Below are 21,800 nucleotides of genomic sequence, written 5' to 3'. Positions count from 1 at the left end.
GACTCTAGTTCTGGAGTATTGGAGGATAGATATTACAATTTATGCTAAGCATTCATCTATAGATTTGCTAGAATCTACCATTCCTTTGGCATTTCTGGGGTAGTTGGGAATCCTTTCCCTGCTCAGACTGCTGGGGGCTTTCTTATATTACACCAACAGCAGATAGAGAGAGGAGAGAGCACAGACCCCTTGGTCACTTACTCACTGAGCTGTGAATTAGCATCATATTCTCCTCTCCCTCCTTCCTCACCTCAAAGTCTTGACTATAGCAGGAACCTGCCTATTTGTGATTTCCTTGTATCTAGGTTGCCTAAGGATGCACAGCACTGGCGGGCATTTGAGATGGTAGAGGCACTACAAGAACACCCACAGGACCCAACCCAGGTCCTGATTGGCTATAGCAGGGGCCTTATCATTATCTGGGACTTGCAAAATAGCCGGGTGCTTCACCACTTTCTGAGCAGCCAGGTAGGTAGCATGCCCAGGGGCTGTGGGGCAGTAGGATGGGCATGCGATAGCTTTCCTTTGATGCTAGTGCTTGGTACTGATGATAGACACGGGCAGAACAAATACACATGGTCCTTACCCCTTGATACCCTATGAACTCTATTCTGGGCATGCCAGAGGAGCTTATATAGGATCCTAGGCTATGGAACTGGAGGGACTTTACATCTAGTTCAATCCCCTAATTTTACAGATGAGGAAACTGAGGCCCAGAGAAGGGAAATGACTTGCCTAAGGTCGCAAAGCTGGGATTCAAACCCAGTTTGGGATTCAAACTCTGACTCTTTCCATTGCACCATGCTATGGTACTAATCGTCTATTTTTAAACTGGGGAAGGGGTTTTAGGTGATGCGAAAAACTGCCTACTCAATTCTGATATCCTTTCTACCTCTCCCCTCCTCTAGCAACTGGAGAATGTCTGCTGGCAGCGAGATGGGGGTTGCATTGTCAGTTGCCATTATGATGGGAGCTACTGCCAGTGGAAAGTGTCCAGTGAAGCCCAGCATCCTGAACCCTTGCAAAGCAGAGTGCCTTATGGTCAGTGGGCCTGGGTATACCTGGTCTCAAGCATTGGTCAGTGCATCTGCACACATATGAATCTATGAACCTGTGTGTTCTCTAACCAATTCCATTTTTCCTTTTTTACCCCAGGTCCTTATCCTTGCAAAGCTATTTCTAAAATCTTTTGGCTGAGGACCAGGAAAGGGTATGTCTGTTTCTTTTTTTCTTCTCTTTTTCCTTCTAGTATCTATTCCCCACCCTTATCCCCAATATGTGGAAAATTACCTATATTCCCTAAACAAGCACCCATTTTTCTGCTTGGTAGAGACACATCAGTGATGATTTCCAGTCTGCCATCCACCTTGAGTGGAAGCATTTGGCCCCTAATGCAATAGGGGAATGAGAATTGAAGAAGAAGACAGGGAGCCAATGTCTTGGATGCCAGAAGCATTCAGGTCCTTTCTGGGAAGGGAGGGGAAAGATTCCTGAGTCATTTATAAATCTTAATTCTCTTTATACACACATATACATCCAACATCAATGAATGGGAATCCTATTATCAGTATCCTTTCAGCCCTAGGATTTTTCATTCTAAAAAGTGATGTATTCAGAGAAAAGGGGAAGGGATTAATTAAGGGAATGCATGAGACAAACCCCAGATCTGCCTTCCTTCCTTCCTTATGTCTTTGTCACCATCACCACCTGGGAAGCTACCTCCCAGGAGGGAAGACAAGTTGTATCAAACTCCCTGAGGTAAGACAGGCCATAGGGTATCTTAGATTGTCCTCCTTGTCTGGTGACCCTCTTCAGAAAAGTAGGAAGGATGCCTCCATCTATCCTTGTTCTGAATGCATGACCCTGCTTCCCTCCTGGCAGAGCCCAAACCCAAGGGGATTGAGGTTGCTCATTCTGTCTTCTGGTTTGACCCCACCTGCAGGCTGCCCTATGTCATCTTCCAGGGTGGCATGCCCCGAGCCAGCTACGGAGATCGGCACAGCATCTCAGTGACTCACGGGAACCAGGAGACAGCATTTGACTTTACCTCTCGAGTCATTGACTTTACTGTAATCACAGAGGATGACTCTAGTAAGCTGGACTTGTTTTGGGTATCTCATCTCAAATGTGGGTCAGAAGAAGAAGAGAAGAAGGCTTCCATGTGGGGATAGAGGGGATAGGAGGGAAGGAAAGAAGCATTTTTTTAAGCATAAACATCTCACTTAATCCTCACAACAACCCTTGGAGATAAGTGCTGTAATTATCCCCATTTCACAGCTGAAGAAACTGAGGCAGACAGAGGTTAACTGACTTGCCCAGAGTCACACAGCTAGAATGAGCCTGAGGCCCGATTTGAACTGAGTTCTTCCTGACTCCAGGCCCAGCACTTGCCACCTACTTCTTAATATGCATGGGGACTATCTGTAATTTCATTAATACAGGGAACTACTAGGTGAGGAAACTCCTTTTGCCAATGGGGTAATATACAATAATAGTAATAATAATTTAATAATATAGCATAATATATATTATACTATAATAAAGCATATGTGGTTATCTATTATAGTTCTAATAACTATAATAATAATCAATAACATTTACATATCGCCAGCTATGTGCCAGCCACTGTGGTAAGTGCTTTACAAATATCTCATTTTTGTCCTCCAAACAGCCCTTGGAGGTAAATGCTACCTCATTTTACAGTTGAAGAAACTGGGTCAGATATGGGTTAAGTGACTTGCTATGAGTCATGCTGTTAGAAAGAATCTGAAGCCTGATTTGAACTCAGATCTTCCTGACTCCAGGCCCAACACTCTGTCTGCCTACCTGCCTCTAATAGAAATGGGGACCAGACCTGTGATTTCATTAATATAGGGAATAACTGGGTGAGAAAACTCCCTTCTGCCAATGCAAGTTTGTACCTTCTCTATATCAATCAAGTGGTTTTCCAAGTCAATATATACCTGTATGGATCCTTATATATGGTTTAGTGGCTTTCAAATCTATTTGACATCACTGACCTAGAGCATTTGAGAAGTTAAGTGACTTGCTCAAGGTCACAAAGCCAGTATATGTCAGAAGCTAGACTTGAACCCAGGTCTCAATGACTTCAAGCCTCCCTCTCCCTGTAATAGGTCCTTAATGTTTGTATTTGAATTGAAAGGAGGAGCAGAGGAAGCAGGAAAAAACTGAGCACTGGGGTCCCCTCCATTGCTCCTTAAGCCTGATAGAATAGAGTACTAGAATTGAGGTCAGAAGCCTGGTGGGGGTGGTTTGGGCTTACTTTGGGCACATTGCATAACCTTTCTGAGCCCTGGCTTCTGCATCTGTAAAACAATTAGAAACCTGCCTCACCTCCTGTGGCTGTTGTGGGTAGAGTTCCCTGTGGTGAGTCCCCAGAGCAGTATAATATAATTCAGTTTAAGCCAATTGAGGCAGAGCCCATACTAGTCATACCCTCCCACTGACCCTGAAAATTGTACTGGTGAGGACCTTGGAGGACATTTAGTCCAACCCCTTAAAGTTATACTTGAGAAAATTTGGGCCTAGGAAAGTTAAGTTATTTGCCCATGGTTACATAGAGATAAAGTTTGTACCCCAATTCTCCAGTAATTTTTGCTCTTAGTCATGGATTCTCCTGCTTAAAAATCTACTCTACAAACTCCTGTGTCAAGGGAAATGAGGTGGGGGTGGCGTGGGGAAGAGTAGTCTGTCTGGCTTTAAGAGACCTATCCTCCTCCCACCCCCACCCCAGTCTTCCCTTGCAAAAGCTGGGCACAGCCTGAATTGAATAGCACAGGGGTAAATCAGTCTTCCAACTTGGGTGAGATCAAAGGGGGCTGATATTGAAACCTGGAGGGAAAAAGAGAGAGTAGGAGTTCCTTCTCCTAATTATTTCAGTTTAATGAGGCCTTTTGAGCTGAAGAGGAAAGGGAGGGCAATCCCAGGACTACTGCCTGCTGGTCTCTGCATTCTCCTGTTTTCACTGAGCCTACCAAGTCCTTTCCTGCTTCTTTCATTAATACTCAGCCCTTAAGTTTTCCTTCTGCCTCCTCATCTGGAGAGCCTGACACACCTAGGTTACAGTTGGCTATGCTGTCCTATTAGGGCTACAGTCCGGTGGTTCTAAGCCTGCATCTGTCACTCACTTTATGGGTGATGCTGGTAAGTCACTGAATTCAACAACAAACTTTAGCTAAGGACACTGTTGTCACTTTTTGTGCTAAGCTTTAGAGGTAAAAAAACAAGTAATACAGGGTTTGGGTGACTGACATGATGATGCAGTCAGGGAGAGAAGACAGGCACAAAACAGTACTGAAGAATAAAGAAGATACTGTTGTCCTCCCTGAATTTCTTTTCTTCTCTGAAAGAATGGAAAGAATTATAGTCTCACAAAGATATTGGGAAGATAAAATTTCATAAGAAACAAAGGTATTTGAAAAAAATTTTAGATTCTATAAATGGGTGGTTTTTATAATGAGGAACCATCATTTTGTACTTCTATGACCTATCATTTGAAAAAAATTCATTCATTTTAAGCATGTGTTATCTCTCCCTTTGCCCTTCCCCAATGAACAGTTTTTTTAAAAAGAAAAGAAAAAGAGAATCCTCATAATTAATATACACAGTTCAGCAAAACAAATCCCCATGTTGGCCATGTCCAAAGTTGTATGTCTTATTATGCATTTTAATCCATCACCTCCCTAGCAGGAGGTGGTTAAGGTACTATACTCTTCATTCCAGATTTATCATTGCATTGATTGGAGTTCTTAAGTCTCTCAAGAGTTGCTTTTCTCTGTCTTATTATTATGGCATACATATTTCTTTCAGTTCTGTTCACTTCCCTTGACATCAGTTCATAGAAGTCTTACCAGTTTCCTCCATTTCATCAGTTCTTGTGGAACAATAATATTCTATTACATTCATATACCACAATTTATTTAACCATTTGTTAATAGGTAAGCACATGTTTCTGAATATCTACTTCATCATAGCCATTCCTGAAACCACTACCCAAAGCCCTTGTCTGCCCACTGTCACTAGGTTTCCCAGCCTTTTTTGTTTTCTCTTGACATTTGCTTTCAGAAGACCTCCGTGCCTTCTATTCAGTCTGAAAGGAAATAAACTTAGAGTTTACCATGTGTGCACCCATAAATAAAACAATGAGGCTATTAATTTTTTCTTAAGGAATTGTGATACTCATTTTTCAATCTCATCCACTAGTACTTAGGATCATAAAGGTGATGAAATAAATTATTGAGACCCTTGTTTCTGTTTCTTGTCAAGCAGCAGTTTAACTCTAGGTACTTTTTAAAAGAGATAGCCCTATCCTTCGAATTATGTTATGCCTCCACTTTGTTTCTTGCTTTGGATATGATTGATAACAGGGAACAGGGTTGATAATCCTGATTCAGGAGATCTTAGGTCCAGAGTTGCCAGAGATCTTAGAGGTCATCTGGTCTTTCTACTGAAGGGGAAACTGAGGCCTGGGAAACTGTGGTATGCCTAAGGTCACACGAGTAGATACTTTGCATCCAAGATAAGATGTGAATTCAAATCTGACTCTAAAGTCCAGGCCTTTATCCATTATACAGTGCTGGATTAAATTGTTAGTACTTGACTCCACCCTCAAATTGTTAGTTATCATTAACCCCGCCACTTTTGTAATGTTTCAATAGAATGACAGTTATTTACTAAATATTCCCCATACCTTCTTTACTAGCTTCTTGTCCCCCAGGTAGGGAACCCCCGTTCTCAACAGATAGCCCACCTGGAAAGAAGAAATGAATAAGAGGAAATTCTGGTCAGTAACTCTGGGGTTCCACTTTCTGCCTCTAGACAAATCTTGTGGCCCTGAACAAGATGCTTGCCCCATTAGTACCTGACTTGATTCACTTCTCCACCTTTATAATGAGGAGTTGACCCTTTCCTTACCGATTCTCAGGAATGAGGTATAACTGAATGCATCATTTCCAAAAAATAAGTCAGGCCAATTTAAGGTTAATCTTCAATGACCAACACCACCACTCCCATCCATCACCATGAAACCATGATCTATATGAGTCTCAAAAAGGGAAAGAAAAACAAAACATTCTACCATATGCATCTTAAGAAGTAACCAGCATGGGGCAGCAAGTAAGAGCACCGGCTCCAGTGTTGGGATGACCTGTGTATCGAATCCAGGCTCAGATACTTAGCACCACACCCAGAAATAACTGGCCATGTAACCTTGAGCAAGTTACTTAACCCCAATTGCTTAAAAAAAAAAAAAAGGAACAAGCAAATAGGAGATCCCTTTGTTGTGTGTCTTCTTCCCAGGCAGTAAGAATTTCCATAAAGCTCTTCTGCCTCCAGCTTCATTGTCTTTTTTCATAGTTTGTATGCCTTTTTTGGTTTTCCCCATCTTGCTGTATCATTTACATGTCTTCATGTATTTTCTTGTATCTTCATATCGTATCTTGTTTTTCAGTACCTTAGAACAGTGGTCTCCAAGCCTTTTTGATCATTCATTTAGTTTTTTTTTTTAAGTTGAGCATCTCCAATATATGTAGATTATCTGTAAATCATGTATATACATTGTAAATGAGTATGTGCATCATAAAATCTACACAAAAATAAGAATTAAAAAGGATGAGGTGAAGAGGAAATAAACACTTTTTAAAAATCGTTTTTATTTTAACAGTATGAAAAACTTTTCACTAAAATTATTAATTGATTATCATTTTGATCATTTTGGTAATGGCTTATTCATATTTTAGCAGAGGTGATGTGATTTCATATTGCTTTGGTTTTTTTTTTTTAATCTTGTGGTGCAATGGTTCAGTAGATCTGGTCTGTATTTAGTCTAGTTTGATTCTTGGTTTTAGTGACTGTCACAACTGAACAAGATGCCTCACAAAAATGTTGTTCATCATCCTTCCTTATTGAAGGGGACCAGTGACATCCCAAGGATGATAACTTTTAAGTGAGGTAAAGCTGCACAGAAATGTGGAGCACAGTCAAAGAAGAGGATTGTTGTGGGGTGGCTAGGTGGCACAGTGAATAGCACTGGCCCTGGAGTAAGGAGGACTTGAGTTCAAAAGTAGCCTCAGACACTTAACACTTAACTAGCCGTGTGACCTTGGATAAGTCACTTAACCCCAATTGCCCTCTAAAAAGCCTTCCCCCCCCCCCCCAAAAAAAAAGAAGAGGATTATTGGTTGGGCTTACTAGATCGTGATACTCATTTTTCAATCTCATCCAGTAATAATGCAATGGTTTTTATTTGGGATGTCGTTAGCATATGTCCATCTTCCCTGGTATCAATAGTTTTTGCAAACTAATTAGAAGATGTTGCATTATTTTTTAAAAAATTTATTTTATTTTTTTTTCTTTTTGAAGGGCAATTGAGGTTAAGTGACTTCCCCAAGGTCACACAGCTAGTTTTGTGTGTGTGTGTGTGTGTGTGTGTGTAGTAGGTGTCTGAGGCTGGATTTGAACTCAGGTCCTCCTGACTCCTGGGTCAGTGCTGTATTCACTGCGCCACCTAGCCACCCCCAAAAAACCCCATTTTTTTTAACCTATTAATTTAAACTCCTGAAACTCTTCACTTGGTAAATTTCTAAATAGATTTAAAAATTCCCTTTCCTAGTTTGTACATGGATATGAATATTTGTGTAGGTGACGCACATCATTTTCAAACAGCAGAAGCTTATGTTTTAAACTCTCTTGCTAATTACAGTGATTTCATACAGTCATTAGTATCTCAAGGCACAGTGTATTCCTAGGACAAGATTCATAATTAAGGATAGAGGATATCAAGTCCTTATTTCAAATAATATTGATAATTTCATTTTTTTACTACCTCATCTGATTTAATTAGATTGTCGCTGTTTTTGCCAATTAGGAAAAGTATCAGCTCTGTTGTTTTCTTGTTGGCTTGAATATATTACCATTATTTTCACTTAATTGTATTCTATTTTTTTTCAGTTACATGTAAAGATATTTTTCAAAATTCATTTTTGTAAGATTTTGAATTCCAAATTTTTCTCCATTCCTTCCCCCTCTTCCCAAGACAGCAAGCAATCTGATTACTGTTATTTTCAATCTGTGGTTTCTTTGCCAAGAATCTTATCCTGTAGACAGGTGGCACAGTGAGTGAAGGCTAGAAGTTATGAAGGTCTGAGTTCAAATTCTACCTTAACATTTACTAGTTGTGTGAGCTTAGGCAAGTCATTTTCCTAATCCTTAGAACATCCTCATCTATAAAATGGGAATAATAATAATAGCACTTACTCTCATAAGATTGTTCTGAGGGTCAGACAGGATAACTGGAAAGAACTTTGAAAAGCACTATATAAATATTACTAGCTATTAGATTTTCACCCTGGGCAAATTACTTTAACTCAATTATAATTTGTGCCTCTGGCAACTTAGTAGGACTTAACCAGTATAGCTTGAAGCTGTGTTACCCAGTGGAGCTAACACTCCTAGAAATTCTATAAATAAAATCACAAGCCCTTTCTAAATACAAGCCCTATAAAGGACTGGGAGCCTGGGGAGCCAAGAATAGGTTTGCCAAAATTGAGAGAGACTCACTTGGGTAATACTGGTGGGGGAATGGAGGACTGAGAAGTCAATAGTCTTTTGGTCTTCCAGTACTGTAGGGGGAAGGGGAAAAGAGTTTTGCTTGGCCACTGGGATCCCCTCTGGGCAAGGATCACAAAGTTCCATCTCTGAAATGAGTTCGATCTTGTAACAACCCTGTGTTAAAGGGGAGCAAGGCACTGATTGAACCCACCAAGTTATTCATAAGCAGTGGGGTTTTGGAAGGTGGGTGTGTTTCATTCCTGTTCCCTGTTTTGGGAGCTTATCCCCACTTCCTACACACACGGTGTGTCTTCTGGGAAGGATTCCCAAATATGAATGTGTATAGGAGGGATCAGTGAGTGTAGGTACATTCAGAAAAGCTGAGACTAGACTCTCTTGGGAAATTACTGGTCCCATCTGAGAAAGTCTCTGAAGGAGAGATTTGGGTTATTTTTAAAATATGTTCATTAGTTTTGTAAAACCAGATGAAAATTAGTCCTTTTCATTAGGACATATGAATCTAGAGAGATAGGAATTCTATGGTTCCTTTCCTGGAGAGCCTGATGTGAGCGTGGGTAGAGGGCATCTCTGTGATCTGATTTTCCTGCCTTTAGGACTTACCCAACATAAGGGCCCTTGCTTTGCAACAGTAGGCCCTGAGTTAGCTGTGCATGGTCGTCAGAATCTGTGGGCAGAGGAATTTTGGTTGTGGGTACCAAAGTATGTGTACCCCTTTCTGGGGACTATTGCTAGGCTCATATCTGGATTATGGATTGGTGACCTAGATTTGGGGAGATGAGACTGCCTCCTAGTGGACAGGGCAAGTAGTGGTTTTTCCCTGCTCTGGCAGAGCCCAAAGGAGGGAGCCTAAAACGACAGTCTGGTTCTAACTTTTCTCCCTAGACTTTGATGAGCCTTATGCTATGGTGGTATTGGCAGAAGAGGAGCTAGTGGTGATTGACTTGAAGACAGCAGGCTGGCCAGCCATTCAAGCCCCATACCTAGCATCCCTCCACTGTTCTGCTATTACCTGCTCCCACCATGTCTCTAGCATCTCCCTGAAGCTGTGGGAGAGGATCATTGCAGCTGGAAACAAACAGAATTCTCACTACTCTACCATGGTATGTTTAAGGCCTGAAGGTGCCTCTGTTCAGTGTCCTCTTCTTCCTCCTCAAAACCTCACACATTTAACTAAAAGTCAAAATTGGGGCATAGTTATATCAGGGAGATGACACCCATCCCAAAACTGGTCTTTCCCCTCTTTAGCATTTCCAGACTTTATGGGCTGAGCTCCTGAGGTCTGGTCACGTATTTTTCAGGTATGGCCCATTGATGGGGGTACCAGTCTGGCCCCAGATCCGCCTCAGCGGGACCTGCTGCTCACAGGGTAAGTGTGACAGTCCATCTCATGCAGGGCAAGTATACTGAGTCACTCCCCTCTTATTTCCAGAGTGTGTCCCCATGCTACTTCATCACATCCATATGCATACTTTTTCCCCTTTCATCACTGCTCACTCTGCCCACAGACATGAGGATGGCACAGTGAGGTTCTGGGATGCCTCGGGTGTCTGCCTACGCCTGCTCTATAAGCTGAGCACAGTCCGTGTGTTCCTCACTGACACTGACCCCAACGACAACCTCAATGCCTTGGGCGAGGATGAGTGGCCCCCTCTGAGGAAGGTAAGGTCAGGCAGGTGCTCCTTTAGGAATGGACAGGACTGTGGGCATTGGGGAGACATGTTTTCACAGCTGATTTGGAAGGTCTCACATTTTCCTTCCAACCTGGTCAGGTTGGCTCCTTCGATCCCTACAGTGATGACCCACGACTGGGGATTCAGAAGATCTTCCTTTGCAAATATAGTGGTTACTTGGCAGTGGCAGGGACTGCAGGGCAGGTAAGAGACTGAGGGCCTGAGCAGAGGGATAGCAGGGTGGGTTCTGCTCTGGTCTAACTTGCGCCCCTTCCCCTTCTACCTCCCATTAATCAGTGACCCTAGCTGTATACTACAGCCTCTAGTCTGCAGGCCACAGCTCATATGGCAGGTGCTGGAGCTTGGGTCCTTCTGCCCTTAGGCAGTTTGACCAAGCTCAGCCCCTCTGTCCCTTCCTTCTGCCCCCAGGTGCTTGTTTTAGAGTTGAACGATGAAGAGGCAGAGCAGGTGGTAGACCACGTGGAAGCTAACCTATTGCAGGACCAAGAAGGCTATCGGTGGAAGGGGCACGAGAGGCTTCGGGCTCGGCAGGGGCCCATCTGCTTCGAGCCAGGCTTCCAGCCTTTCATCCTAGTCCAGTGCCAGCCCCCGGCAGTAGTCACCTCACTGGCACTGCACTCAGAGTGGAAGCTTGTGGCCTTTGGTACAAGCCATGGCTTTGGACTTTTTGATCACCAGCAGAAGAAACAAGTTTTTGTCAAGTGAGTGGCACCTCCCTGGGGAGAAGGGTTGAGACATGGAAAGATCTGGGACACAGCTCAGGCAGAAGACAGTCATTACTTAATCAGACACCAAACATTTATTAAGGACTTACTATTCCTTGGGCACTGTGTTAAATACAAAATATAGTTTAAAAAAAGTAGTCTCTGCCTTCAAGGAGCACACATTCTGATGGAGAAGACAACAGGTAAATAACTATGTAAATGTAAGACATATAACAATGTAGTGGAAGGCAGTCTCAGAGGGAAGGCACTGGCAGGTGGGGAGAGTAGGAAAGACCACCCCCACCCCTCCCAAGGAGGTGGGATTTGAGCTGAGTCTTAAAGGGAAGCCAGGGATGCCAGTAGGTAGAGGTCAAGTCTCTTGGCCATATCTTGTCACCTCAGTAGTTCCATCTCACCTCCTTTAAGAGAAGGAGAGATGAGTATACATGTTTCCTCTACTCCCTTTCGGTCTTCTGCTGGGAGCTCATGATATCTGGGCCTCCACTTGAGGGCCTCTGATCTCCTGTGTCTGTCCATCCCTAGATGTACATTGCACCCCAGTGACCAGCTAGCCATGGAGGGCCCCCTGTCCCGTGTAAAGTCTCTGAAGAAATCCTTGCGGCAGTCATTCCGAAGAATGAGCCGGAGCAGGGCGACCGGTCGCAAGCGGCGCGTGGCTGGCAACTCAGGAGAGGTAAGCCTGGAGAGGGAAGTTAATTTCTTCTTTCTACTTGGCCTGAGATGGCTCCCAGGAAGCAGAGAACCCCAAACTACCAGCATTATGATAGGTGGTTCTTCTTTCCTCTTCCCTGGGTGCCTTGGATGCCTTGTGGCCAGGGTACAATAAGCATTTGCCCTGCCCCTTGTGGATGCCTCTCACTCTGAGAAATGGTCTTAAGTCCAGAACAGGGTAGTTGGCTTTGGGTTAGGATATCTGCCTTCCAACAATAGGCACCTTGATGCTAGTGAGATAGTATATCACTTCCCCCACCTTCAAATAACACAGATTTACATAATCCAGCAAAAAAAAGTTTCCATGTTGGCTGTGTCCAAAAACGTATGTCTGCTCCTGTGTTTTAAGCCCATCATCCCTCTAGCAGGCCATGGGCAGGATGCTTCAATCCTCGGTCCTCTGGACTCATGACTTATCATTTGTATTGATTAGTGTTCTTACATCTTTCAGAGTTGTTTCTCTTGGTCTCTTCGTTGGCATTGTACTCCTACTTTCTGTCATTTCCTTTTGCCAGCCTCATAGAGGTCTTTCCAATTTCCTCTGAATACATCCATTTTGTCATTTCTTACATCACATTGTCTTGCATTACGTTCATATACCATTGTCAAACCATTCCCCAACCAGGTGGGCACTCCCTTAGTTTCTAGGTGCTATCAATATTTTTGCACACATGGGTCCTTTTCCTCTCTTTGATTGATCTCTTTGCAACATAGACCCAATAGGGGTATTGCTTTACAAACCCCTCCTTTCTTCCTCTCCTTTCTGTATCTCATACCTTACATATACTACTCCTTTCCCATCCACCCTATCCCCAACCCCACATCTGGCTTAGTTGCAGGAGCTGAATGCCAGGGCAGATCGAGTAGGCTTGCAAAATATGGAGCTGGCCCCAGTGCAGAGGAAGATTGAGGCGAGGTCGGCAGAGGACTCCTTCACTGGCTTTGTCCGGACCCTCTACTTCGCTGACACCTACCTTCGGGACAGTGAGCAACCTCTGTTCAGTCTAGTGAGGGTGGGGAAAGGAGTGGGGGGCATGGGGTAGAGGGCAGTGACCACTGACTGGCTCAGCATTACTTTGCCTTGATGCAGCAACATGTAGAGAACCCTGAAGAATTCTGATCTGTGTCTTGTCTTCCTTTCTACCATGTTCAGAATGTCTAGAGACAGAGCACCTGGCTTTGAATCTTCATTCTTCTACTTATTAAGTGTGTAATGCTGGGCAATAGACTCTTCTATGCCTCAGTTTCCTCATCTGGTATTAAGATAATACTCTCCCTATGTCAGTTGTGCTTTTTAGGATGGAGTATGTGAGCCTAGGTATGTGTGTCTGGGATGGGGGAAGGGGAAAGGACTTCATAGAAGTGGGCCCTTGGGTCCACAATGACTTGCTGTTCCTGGTTAGGTTAGTATTGGATCTTCTGGGCTACCTAGAAAGTGAATGTACTGGGATAAAATACCACTCTTCCAGGGAGGTGGGTGGCTCAGGACCCTTTGTACCTTCACAGATTCTTGCCACTGCCCTTCCTTGTGGGTGGGTACCAATGGTGGTACAGTCTATGCTTTTTCCTTGCTTGTCCCGCCTCCTGATAGGAGAATGGAGGAACCAATTAGAGCTGAACAGGGTGAGTAGTGGGTGGGAGGGCCTGGCCTTGGTGGTGTTGGGTGAACAGGGCGACCAGGCTCTCTCCCATGGCATAAAACAGGGAGTCCTTGAAGCTGGTCAAGGGGTGTGCCCCCCACCTCATCACTGCCCAACCTTCTCCTCTTATAGCCAAGGAGATCCAGCTGATGCACCGTGCCCCTGTGATAGGCATCCTTGTCCTGGATGGGCGAGGCTTGCCGCTTCCTGAAGCCCTGGAGGCAGCCCATGACCTCTCGAAGAGCCCGGATATGCAGGGCAGCCACCAGCTCCTTGTTGTGTCTGAGGAGCAGTTCAAGGTAGTCAGCAGGCAGGGGCTACTTCCTGATCTTGAGACTAATGGAAACCAGTCTACTATGCTATTGCTTTTGCTTTTTTTGTATCTCCAGCACTTAGCACAGGGTCTGACATATAAAAAGTGCTTAATAAATGATTATTGATTGAGTGTTCCTGGGCATAGGGGCTGCTACCAGGGCTTGAAAATCTCCCTTCCATTAACATAGCCCAGAAGCAGACCAGGCCTACTTTGTACTCTGGTCACCATGTATAGAGCTCTGTAGGGTATCTTGGGTATCTAGGAGGAAGAGAGGGTGTGAGCCCCGACTCCAGGGAAAGATAGGATATGACAGTGAGGGGGAGAGTATTAGATAAGACAAAGAGTGCTGGCAACTAAATCACCTGGAAAGGCTTCCTGAAGGAGTTAATTTTCTGCAGAACCTAGATGAAGAAAGTAACAGGCTTCAGTAGAGAGGAATGAGGAAGAAATATCCCCATGTTCCCCATCTCCCGCCCACTCAGGAGACGTGATTGGCATGTGTACAAGCCAGTACATAAGAGAGGGAAGACCATGGGGGAGGGTAGAAAATGAAGGCCTGTGTTGGGAGGTTCATGAGTGATGACCTTGGAAGGCCTGGGCTCTCAGAGAGGGGAACGTGGGTGATGTGTTTCCCCCTTTCTTCCCCTTCCTCCTCCCCCCAATAGGTGTTCACCCTGCCCAAGGTTAGCGCAAAGCTAAAACTCAAACTCACTGCATTAGAAGGCTCACGGGTGCGGCGGGTCAGTGTGGCCCACTTTGGCAGCTGCAAGGCAGAGGACTATGGAGAACACCACCTAACGGTCCTCACAAATCTGGGTGATGTCCAGGTAGTCTCCCTGCCCTTCCTCAAGCCCCAGGTACGATATGGCTGCATCCGCAAGGAGGACGTCAGTGGTATTGCTTCCTGTGTCTTCACCAGATATGGCCAAGGTACAGTGGCCTTGGGGCCCCCAAACCCAGACTGGGCAGGTCTTCCCTGTCGTTTCCATGCTCTTGTACCCTGTGCCAATCTTGTCCTTTGGGTAGTGGTGGGGGCAGAAGACTGAATACCATCATGAGTCTTCCTAAGACTTTGTTCTGCCAGCTGATCCAAGGGTTATAACCCTCAGCAGTGCTCAGGATAGTAGTGGCTGCCTGGACTGAGGCTGGATGGGGGCAGGACATGAGATGTACTGAAGAAAACTGTCAAGGAAATGATAGGCTTGAGACATGAGGGACGCTGCTCACTTGCCTCTGGATTTCCTGCTAGATTCACACCTTGTGATCTCTTTGCTACTTTACTTAACTCTGCAGGCTTCTACCTGATCTCACCTTCAGAGTTTGAGAGGTTCTCTCTGTCCACAAAATGGTTGGTTGAGCCTCGGTGTTTAGTGGATACAGCAGAAATCAAAAACCACTGCTCTCCCCAAAATGGATCAGGCATCAAGAGGGCCCCAAGCAAAACCAGGTGAGAGAGAGAGCTGATTCAGGAGGGGAGCTGTGGTGTGCGAGCAGATGGAAGAATACCCCCATCTTTGAATGGCTCCACCCCAGTGGCCAGGATGGGCAGCAGGAATTGGGAGGCTGGGGGTTGGGTGGATCAACTTAAGCAAAAGTTCCTTCCTGGCCAATAGAAAACCTCCCTGTTCCCTTCCTGCAGGAACTCAGAGAGCCTGGGAGATGGAGGTGGTGAGTAAGCCTACCTGTTTACTATAGGTAAACCTACACACCATGGGTATGTTGAAGGAGCTCTGAGGTGGGGCAGAAGCTTCATGAGAATAGGAATAAAGGGGACATTTTGAGTGCAAGTGGGGCTGGGGTCGTGATGGTGAAGAAGTTGCTCCCTTCACAAATGTTTGTCATCTTCCATGAGCCATACCCTTCATTCCTGTCTGGGCTGGGAGTGGAAAGGGGGCATTTCTTAGAACAATGGTGTCAAACTCAATTAGGAGGGGGTGGAGGGAGCACCAGACTGATCCCTCTGGGCTGCATGTTGACATTGGTATTATCTATATTCTCTTGTATTAATTTGTTAAGTATTTCCCAGTTGACCACACTGGAGAGTGATGCAGGCTGACCCAAAGCTGTTGAGGACTCTCCAAAAGAGCTTTTGTTTATGTGGGTTTATAACTACATACCATATTAGAAATCTAAACATCTTAGTATTATTACAAAAGTGGTTTTGACTTTGAGGACCCTGTGAAAGGGTTTTGAGGATCCCACAGGTATCCCCAGACCACACTTTGCAAACCACAGCCTTAGAACACTCCCCTGGTGCCAGGGTTGGGATAACGTGGGGAAGAGTTCCAGAGGAACCAGGATTAGGGTTCAGTGGGTCTGTGGGCTCCTCTTCCTTGCAGGGAGGAGTCAGGAACCATTGATGGAACGGGCCCTACTCAATGATGAGAGTAAGTGGGAAATTTGAGAGAATCTGAACTGGGGAAGAAATGGAGATGAGTATCACACCTCATCCTAGTGAGAAATCTGAGAACAGAGATGAGACTTGGTGAATGATGTCCCTGGGATCTAAAAAACGCCTGTCCTGGGAACCACACACCTTATGGGCAGTATCCCAATTCATTGGCAGGGAAAGAAAGATGGAGTACTTGATGATGTCTAAAATACCACCAGATCCACTTTCCCTCTCCTTCCACTACCTACCCCCATCCCACTGTACATGTAAAGTGTGACTATCACCTTTTGTAAGATATTTGGGTATAAGGCAACACATCCCAGCTCCTCTCTGACATCTAGGATAGGGCATAGTCTGCCTCAAAGCATCCCTCTCTTCCCTGATAACACAGCTCAAATCCCTGTTCCCGATTTTCTCCTGACTGCTGCTGGCACCACCACCACCCAACTGCCCTGCCCTTCCTCCCAGCTACCTTGCAGCTCAGTGCTTTGCATTTATTCTTTTTATGCTGAGACAGGGCTTTATTTACATTTGTATATTATTTTTAAGGTTAAGTAGCTTGAAACTGCAGTAAGACTTTTGAAACATACAGTATAGTAGTACTTGACAGGGAGTTTCATTCTCCACCTTTGTATTTCCAGCAGCTGGCATAATGCCTGGTATATAGAAATGCTTGTGAATTGATTCTCTTTGCAGGAGTCCTGAAGGAGATCCAGAGTACTTTAGAAGGTGACAGAGGGTGAGTGTGCTCCCATGCCTTCCCCTTGTATCCCACCTCTACCCTCTTCAAAAAAAAAAAAAAAGACAGAACCAGAACTTACTTAGCAGTGTGACTCCCTATAGCTGGAGAAGACATTGTCCCGGTGAACCTGGGGTATGTTTCCCTGCATTCCACAGGGTGCCATTTTTATATCATGTATATAGTTCCCAGTATCTCCTGTGGCAAACAGGAATAGAACTAGAGGACCTACAGTCCTCCTCTGTGCACATGTTCATTGAATGGAAGGCTGCTTAACCTCACAAGGTCCCAGCTAGGTAGTAACAGTTTTCTCTTCGCAGGAGTTATGGGGAGTGGTATTCCCAGCAAGTTGCAGTGGGACGTAGACACAATAATGGTGGAGGTAGGTGACTTTGGAGGGCAGGGGCTCCTCCACTCTGCCACCCTAGGCTATCCATATATATGGGCTTTTTCTGGGAGCCCCTGAGACTAATCAGAGGGACCCCACCCAAGACAGGCATCCAGGAGTCCTGGGTGGTACAAGGGAGTGCCCAAGGCCCCAGAGAACAGGGATTCCTCTGTTCCATCTCCTTAAGTGCCCTGCTCATGGAAAACCCCACCCTTAAAAACCCCAGGAGGGACAGGTGAAAACATACACCCCATACACATTGGCTCCCAGTGTCTCATGCCAAGGCTGCTTTCAGAAATGCTTATAGTTCAGGGTTTTTTCTATATTAGACTCAGGAACTCCCTCACTGAGGGAGTCCAGCCTCCCCTGAACACTTAGGTGTTTTTCTACCCATCGCCCTCCTTCCCAGTCCCTCTGGAGGCCTCTTTGGCTGGGTCACTCCTTGAGGACTGCTCTTACCCTCGTGAAGATGCCCAGTTGCCCATTCTTTCTCTTTCTCCAGTAGAGTGATGGTTGCAGATACAGAGGCTGCCTCGAAGACTTAAGTGCCACAACACTACTGAAGGTCCTACCATGGAGGGTGCTGACCCTGGTGGTGGTCTAGGTGGGGCCTGTCCAGTGTTGGACAGGAGTGCCCCCCTGGCCTGCACCTCTGCTGCTTCTCTGGCCTCTCCAACAACCACCATCCCCTTCCCTCACCCCCTTCAGTAGGGGGTAAGGTTGGAATCCAGAGACATCCCCAATAGACAGGATGACCCCTTCCCCCACTCCTTGTCTTAGTCCCTTTTGTCAACGTTTGCACAGTTTTTATTCTCTTCCCCCTCCTGCCTCCTTTTGTAGTGGGATGAGTTTTAAATTATAAATTTTAACTGCCTCGAGGTGAAAAAGTTTTTAATAAATACCTTATTACCTCTTTGCTGGACTGACCCAATGATTTATTTGGTACTTAAAAAAAAATCCTATAGGGTTTTGCATTTAAATGAATATGGGTTTTTAGAAATGTACTGTCAGCTGAGTCCCTGAAGGAGCTGGGACCCCCTAAGGGCTGAGGGCATAGGGTCTTATCCCCTAAACCCCCTGGGGGCGAGATCCTGTTTCTGTAGCTGTTTTAAAACAGAGCAAACTATGTCTAAACACTGTGGCCTGGTCTTTTTGGAATAAAAGGATTAGAGTGTTTATTTTCCTGATGTCTGTGTGTCTGTCTATTCATACATACTTGCCCTGATTGGGAGGTAGCTAGAAACGTTTTCTGTTTTGTCTGCACTTTGTGGTTTCCTATCCCCAGTTTTTCAGCTCTAGGCAGAAGTTCCCAGGTGAGCCACCACCTCCCCAAAAAAGTGCCATTCTAAACTGGGTGAAAACCTTTGGAGTTCTCTGCCATTGTCTCTGGCTCTCTGAGGGGGAGGGAGAGGGGGAGGGAGGTAACCTCTGCTCTCCAAGTCTCTTCCTATTCTGTTTTCTGTGACTCTGAAGGCAGTATCAGGAGAACACAATAATGTTTGTGAAAACACTCCCACTGCCGAACTCACATGAAGTACACCAACTGATCTTGGTCCCTAAGAATAAGTGATAACACGTTTCCCTCCTATCAGTAGAGAGATGCGGAACCACAGGTATGGAATGTTACATAGGTATGACATCTATGTGTAGGTCAGTTTTGCTTAACTTTTTTTTCCTTTTTTGTACAAGGGAAGAATCTATAGGGATCGGTGGGATATCTGGAAAGGGCTAGTATAAAGATGAGCATATATTCTGTGATGGGGCAAGTGCTAGAGAGTATGTGCTAGAGTTCCTTCCAGAAACGTTGACCTGGTAAGGAGAAGGTAGTATGGAGAGTAAGTCTCTTAAGAGACTCCATGAGTTTCCTTGGGTTTTTGTATGTTGTTTCCATGCAGATGTCCCACTTGACCAAGGTGATCCATGAAAAATTTCTTCAGCTGCAGAGCTTATGAAGCGTCGAACTGTCCCTAGTAAGAAGAAGGTGGCAGAAAGTACAAACTTTCCAGTCAGGCCCTAGTTCCATTCTGTCAGAATGTACATCATCATGGAGGGCTGGTCCCAAGACTTTGGAAGGGAAAGACCCCTAGGAATATGAATCTGAGCATTGGTCTAGAAATCAGGACAAGTTGGTTCAGCCCTTTGGGCCTCAGTTGTCTCATTTGTAAAGTAAAGGTATTGGGCTACATTAGATGCTCATAGATCTGGAAGAGAGCTATCAAGTCTAACCTACCCATTTTATAGATGAGACCGAGGCCCAGGGAAGTTGTGACTTGCCTATTTAAACACAGGTTCTTAGACTCAAGTCGGTATGCTCTAGCTTGCTGCTCTTCTAAATGATTACCAAGATTTCTTCCAGTTCTAAATTCTATACTCCTTTTTTTCTCACCTTCTAATTCTTAACATTCTTGACTTTGTAGATTCAGGACTTCAAGTGCCCTTAGACTCACAAAGTTCAGCCTCCTCATTTGACAGATGAGGAAACGCAGCCCTAGAATGGTCAGACAACTTAAATAAGGTCATACTTGAATTCCAGTTATCTTTCCACTGCACCATGAATTTATAGAGATAGAAATTGAGGCTAGGGGAAATTCTGACTTTTCAGTTAACTGTTGACTGTGTCATTTGGTTCTAATGTCAAACCTAAACTACTGCAGGACTGGACTGAGTCAGACCAGAGCAGCCAGCCCAGAATACTAGGGGAACAGCAAGATAATGCTAGATGCCAGGGCACCCTAGTGCTAATGGATAATAATTTCTATTTAGATTCAGAATTGTTTGGGAAGATCAGTTGAGATCATATATATGTGAAAACCTTTGTGAGCTATAAAACACTGTATAAAGTAGTGCATTATTACAATGAGGAAATGAATAGGAGTAGGACAAAACTATTACGTAAAGTATTTGGAGAAATGGGATTGGGGTAACTGTTTAAGTCACTGTCCTCAAGGACAGTCACTTTGATCAAAAGGGTGAAACTTGGGAGGATGCCTGGTCTGAGGTGGTTGGAGACCATAAACCTGGTCTACCTAAAAGAATTTATAATTGCTTCCAAAGATCAATGCCTTGGGTCAGCTAGGTGACTTGTGGATAGAACACTGATCCTGGAGGACCTGAATTCAAATGTGGCCTCAGACACTTGACACTTAGTAGCCATGGTACCCTGGGCAAGTCACTTAATCCTAATTGCCTTGTTAAAAAAACAAACATGGGGCAGCTAGGTGGCACAGAAAATAGAGCACTGGCCCTGGAGTCAGGAGGACCTGAGTTCAAATCCAACCTCAGACACTTAACACTTACTAGTTATGTGACCTTGGGCAAGTCACTTAACCCCAATTGCCCTGCCTTCTCCCCTCCAAAAAAAACCAAACCAAACAATGCCTTCCTTATTGTGGGTATTATGTGTGTGTGTGTTGTTTAGTTGTTTTCAGTCATATCTGTCTCTTCATGACCCTTTTTGGTGGGGTGGGGAGTAATTCTTGCCAAAGATACTGGGGTGGCTTGCCATTTTCTTAAGCTCATCTTACAGCTAATAAGAGGCTGAATTTGAACTCAGATCTTCCACTTCAAATGAACTCTCTCCATTGCCACCTAGCTGCCCACATTCATGCATACACACACACACACACGTGCGCACGTAATCTGGTGCCATGGCCCTCTGCTTTGTAAAGTTAACCAAAACCCCCCAGTTCCTACCCAGTGCAACCCATGTATGGTACAGTGGCTGTCTCCTGGGCTAGTTTCCTGGTCAGCCATCAGTATCAGCCAATGTTGAATGACTCTCTGTGGTGGCACTTGGTGCCAACCTCTGTGGGGGTTTTAGAGTATCAGGAAGACATGGTCCCTGCCTCCAAGGAGTTGTAATCTAAAGAGAGTCAGATGGGCATGGGAATGATTAGATTATGTTTAGCTATAAAGAAAAAAAGCATAGTGTACTGGAGAAAATGCAGAGCATAGTGAGGAAAGCTTAGATTTGAATCCTGCTTCTTACAATAATAGTAGCAATGATCAATAGCCAACATTTATATAGAGTTTTAAAGTTTGGAGAGTGCTTTACATCTCACTTTATCCTCACATTAACCCTGGGAGGTATTATTATCCTTATCTGGGGGGAGGTGGTTTGAGGGGGGAAGGCAGGGAAATTGGGGTTAAGTGACTTGCCTAAGGTCACACAGCTAGTAAGTGTCAAGTGTCTGAGGCTGGATTTGAACTCAGGTCCTCCTGACTTAAGGGCCCATGCTCTATTCACTGTGCCACCTACCTGCCCCTATTATGCCCATTTTAAAGATGAAGAAATGAAGGCTAAATAACTCACCAGCATAATTCACCTATTAAGTCCATCATCACTCTTTGCCAACTAGTGTTTTCTGTGGGAAGAAGCTGAACGAGTCACTTAACTTTGAACCTGTTTTCTCATCTCTTAAATGAGGATACTATCATAGTCAACAAGCATTTTTTAAATCACCTACTATGTGGCAGGTATTGTGTTATGTTCTGGGCACTATAATAATGCCCGTAGTAATGGAACCAAAATGGCAGAGTAAAAACAGGACCTCTGCATGGCTCCGGCTCCCACCACCTCCAATACATGTAAAAAATGACTAGACAAACT

At 44.7% G+C, this 21,800-nt stretch overlaps 1 protein-coding gene across 9 annotated transcripts in view; it reads left to right on the top strand.

Annotated features, from left to right (window-relative positions):
• LLGL2 (LLGL scribble cell polarity complex component 2) overlaps positions 1-17,880 on the top strand; it is a 77,303-nt gene extending 59,423 nt beyond the window's left edge. For 5 of the 9 annotated variants that reach the window (XM_069076432.1, XM_069076430.1, XM_069076423.1 and 2 more), the window contains 20 exons: positions 306-468; positions 909-1,041; positions 1,156-1,210; positions 1,943-2,091; positions 9,472-9,689; positions 9,888-9,955; positions 10,095-10,248; positions 10,359-10,463; positions 10,689-10,981; positions 11,528-11,678; positions 12,550-12,700; positions 13,223-13,339; positions 13,489-13,655; positions 14,338-14,602; positions 14,966-15,119; positions 15,312-15,340; positions 16,012-16,059; positions 16,761-16,803; positions 17,124-17,185; positions 17,694-17,880. In XM_069076432.1, coding sequence (XP_068932533.1) covers positions 306-468; positions 909-1,041; positions 1,156-1,210; positions 1,943-2,091; positions 9,472-9,689; positions 9,888-9,955; positions 10,095-10,248; positions 10,359-10,463; positions 10,689-10,981; positions 11,528-11,678; positions 12,550-12,700; positions 13,223-13,339; positions 13,489-13,655; positions 14,338-14,602; positions 14,966-15,119; positions 15,312-15,340; positions 16,012-16,059; positions 16,761-16,803; positions 17,124-17,185; positions 17,694-17,701 — 2,533 coding nt within the window. In that variant the 3' untranslated portion in view covers positions 17,702-17,880. The remainder of the gene's footprint in view (positions 1-305; positions 469-908; positions 1,042-1,155; positions 1,211-1,942; positions 2,092-9,471; positions 9,690-9,887; positions 9,956-10,094; positions 10,249-10,358; positions 10,464-10,688; positions 10,982-11,527; positions 11,679-12,549; positions 12,701-13,222; positions 13,340-13,488; positions 13,656-14,337; positions 14,603-14,965; positions 15,120-15,311; positions 15,341-16,011; positions 16,060-16,760; positions 16,804-17,123; positions 17,186-17,693) is intronic. The other 4 variants (XM_069076427.1, XM_069076426.1, XM_069076429.1 and 1 more) reach the window with 4 other exon arrangements.
• The last annotated feature ends 3,920 nt before the right edge of the window (positions 17,881-21,800 follow it).

The sequence above is a fragment of the Petaurus breviceps genome, unplaced genomic scaffold (genome assembly GCF_028583685.1).
Source record: "Petaurus breviceps papuanus isolate PSGF00001 unplaced genomic scaffold, PetGlider_PUasm1.0 90925, whole genome shotgun sequence".
Taxonomy (NCBI): Eukaryota; Metazoa; Chordata; class Mammalia; order Diprotodontia; family Petauridae; genus Petaurus; species Petaurus breviceps.
Note: the sequence above shows the minus strand (reverse complement) of the source record. Positions and strands in the feature narration are given on the sequence as shown.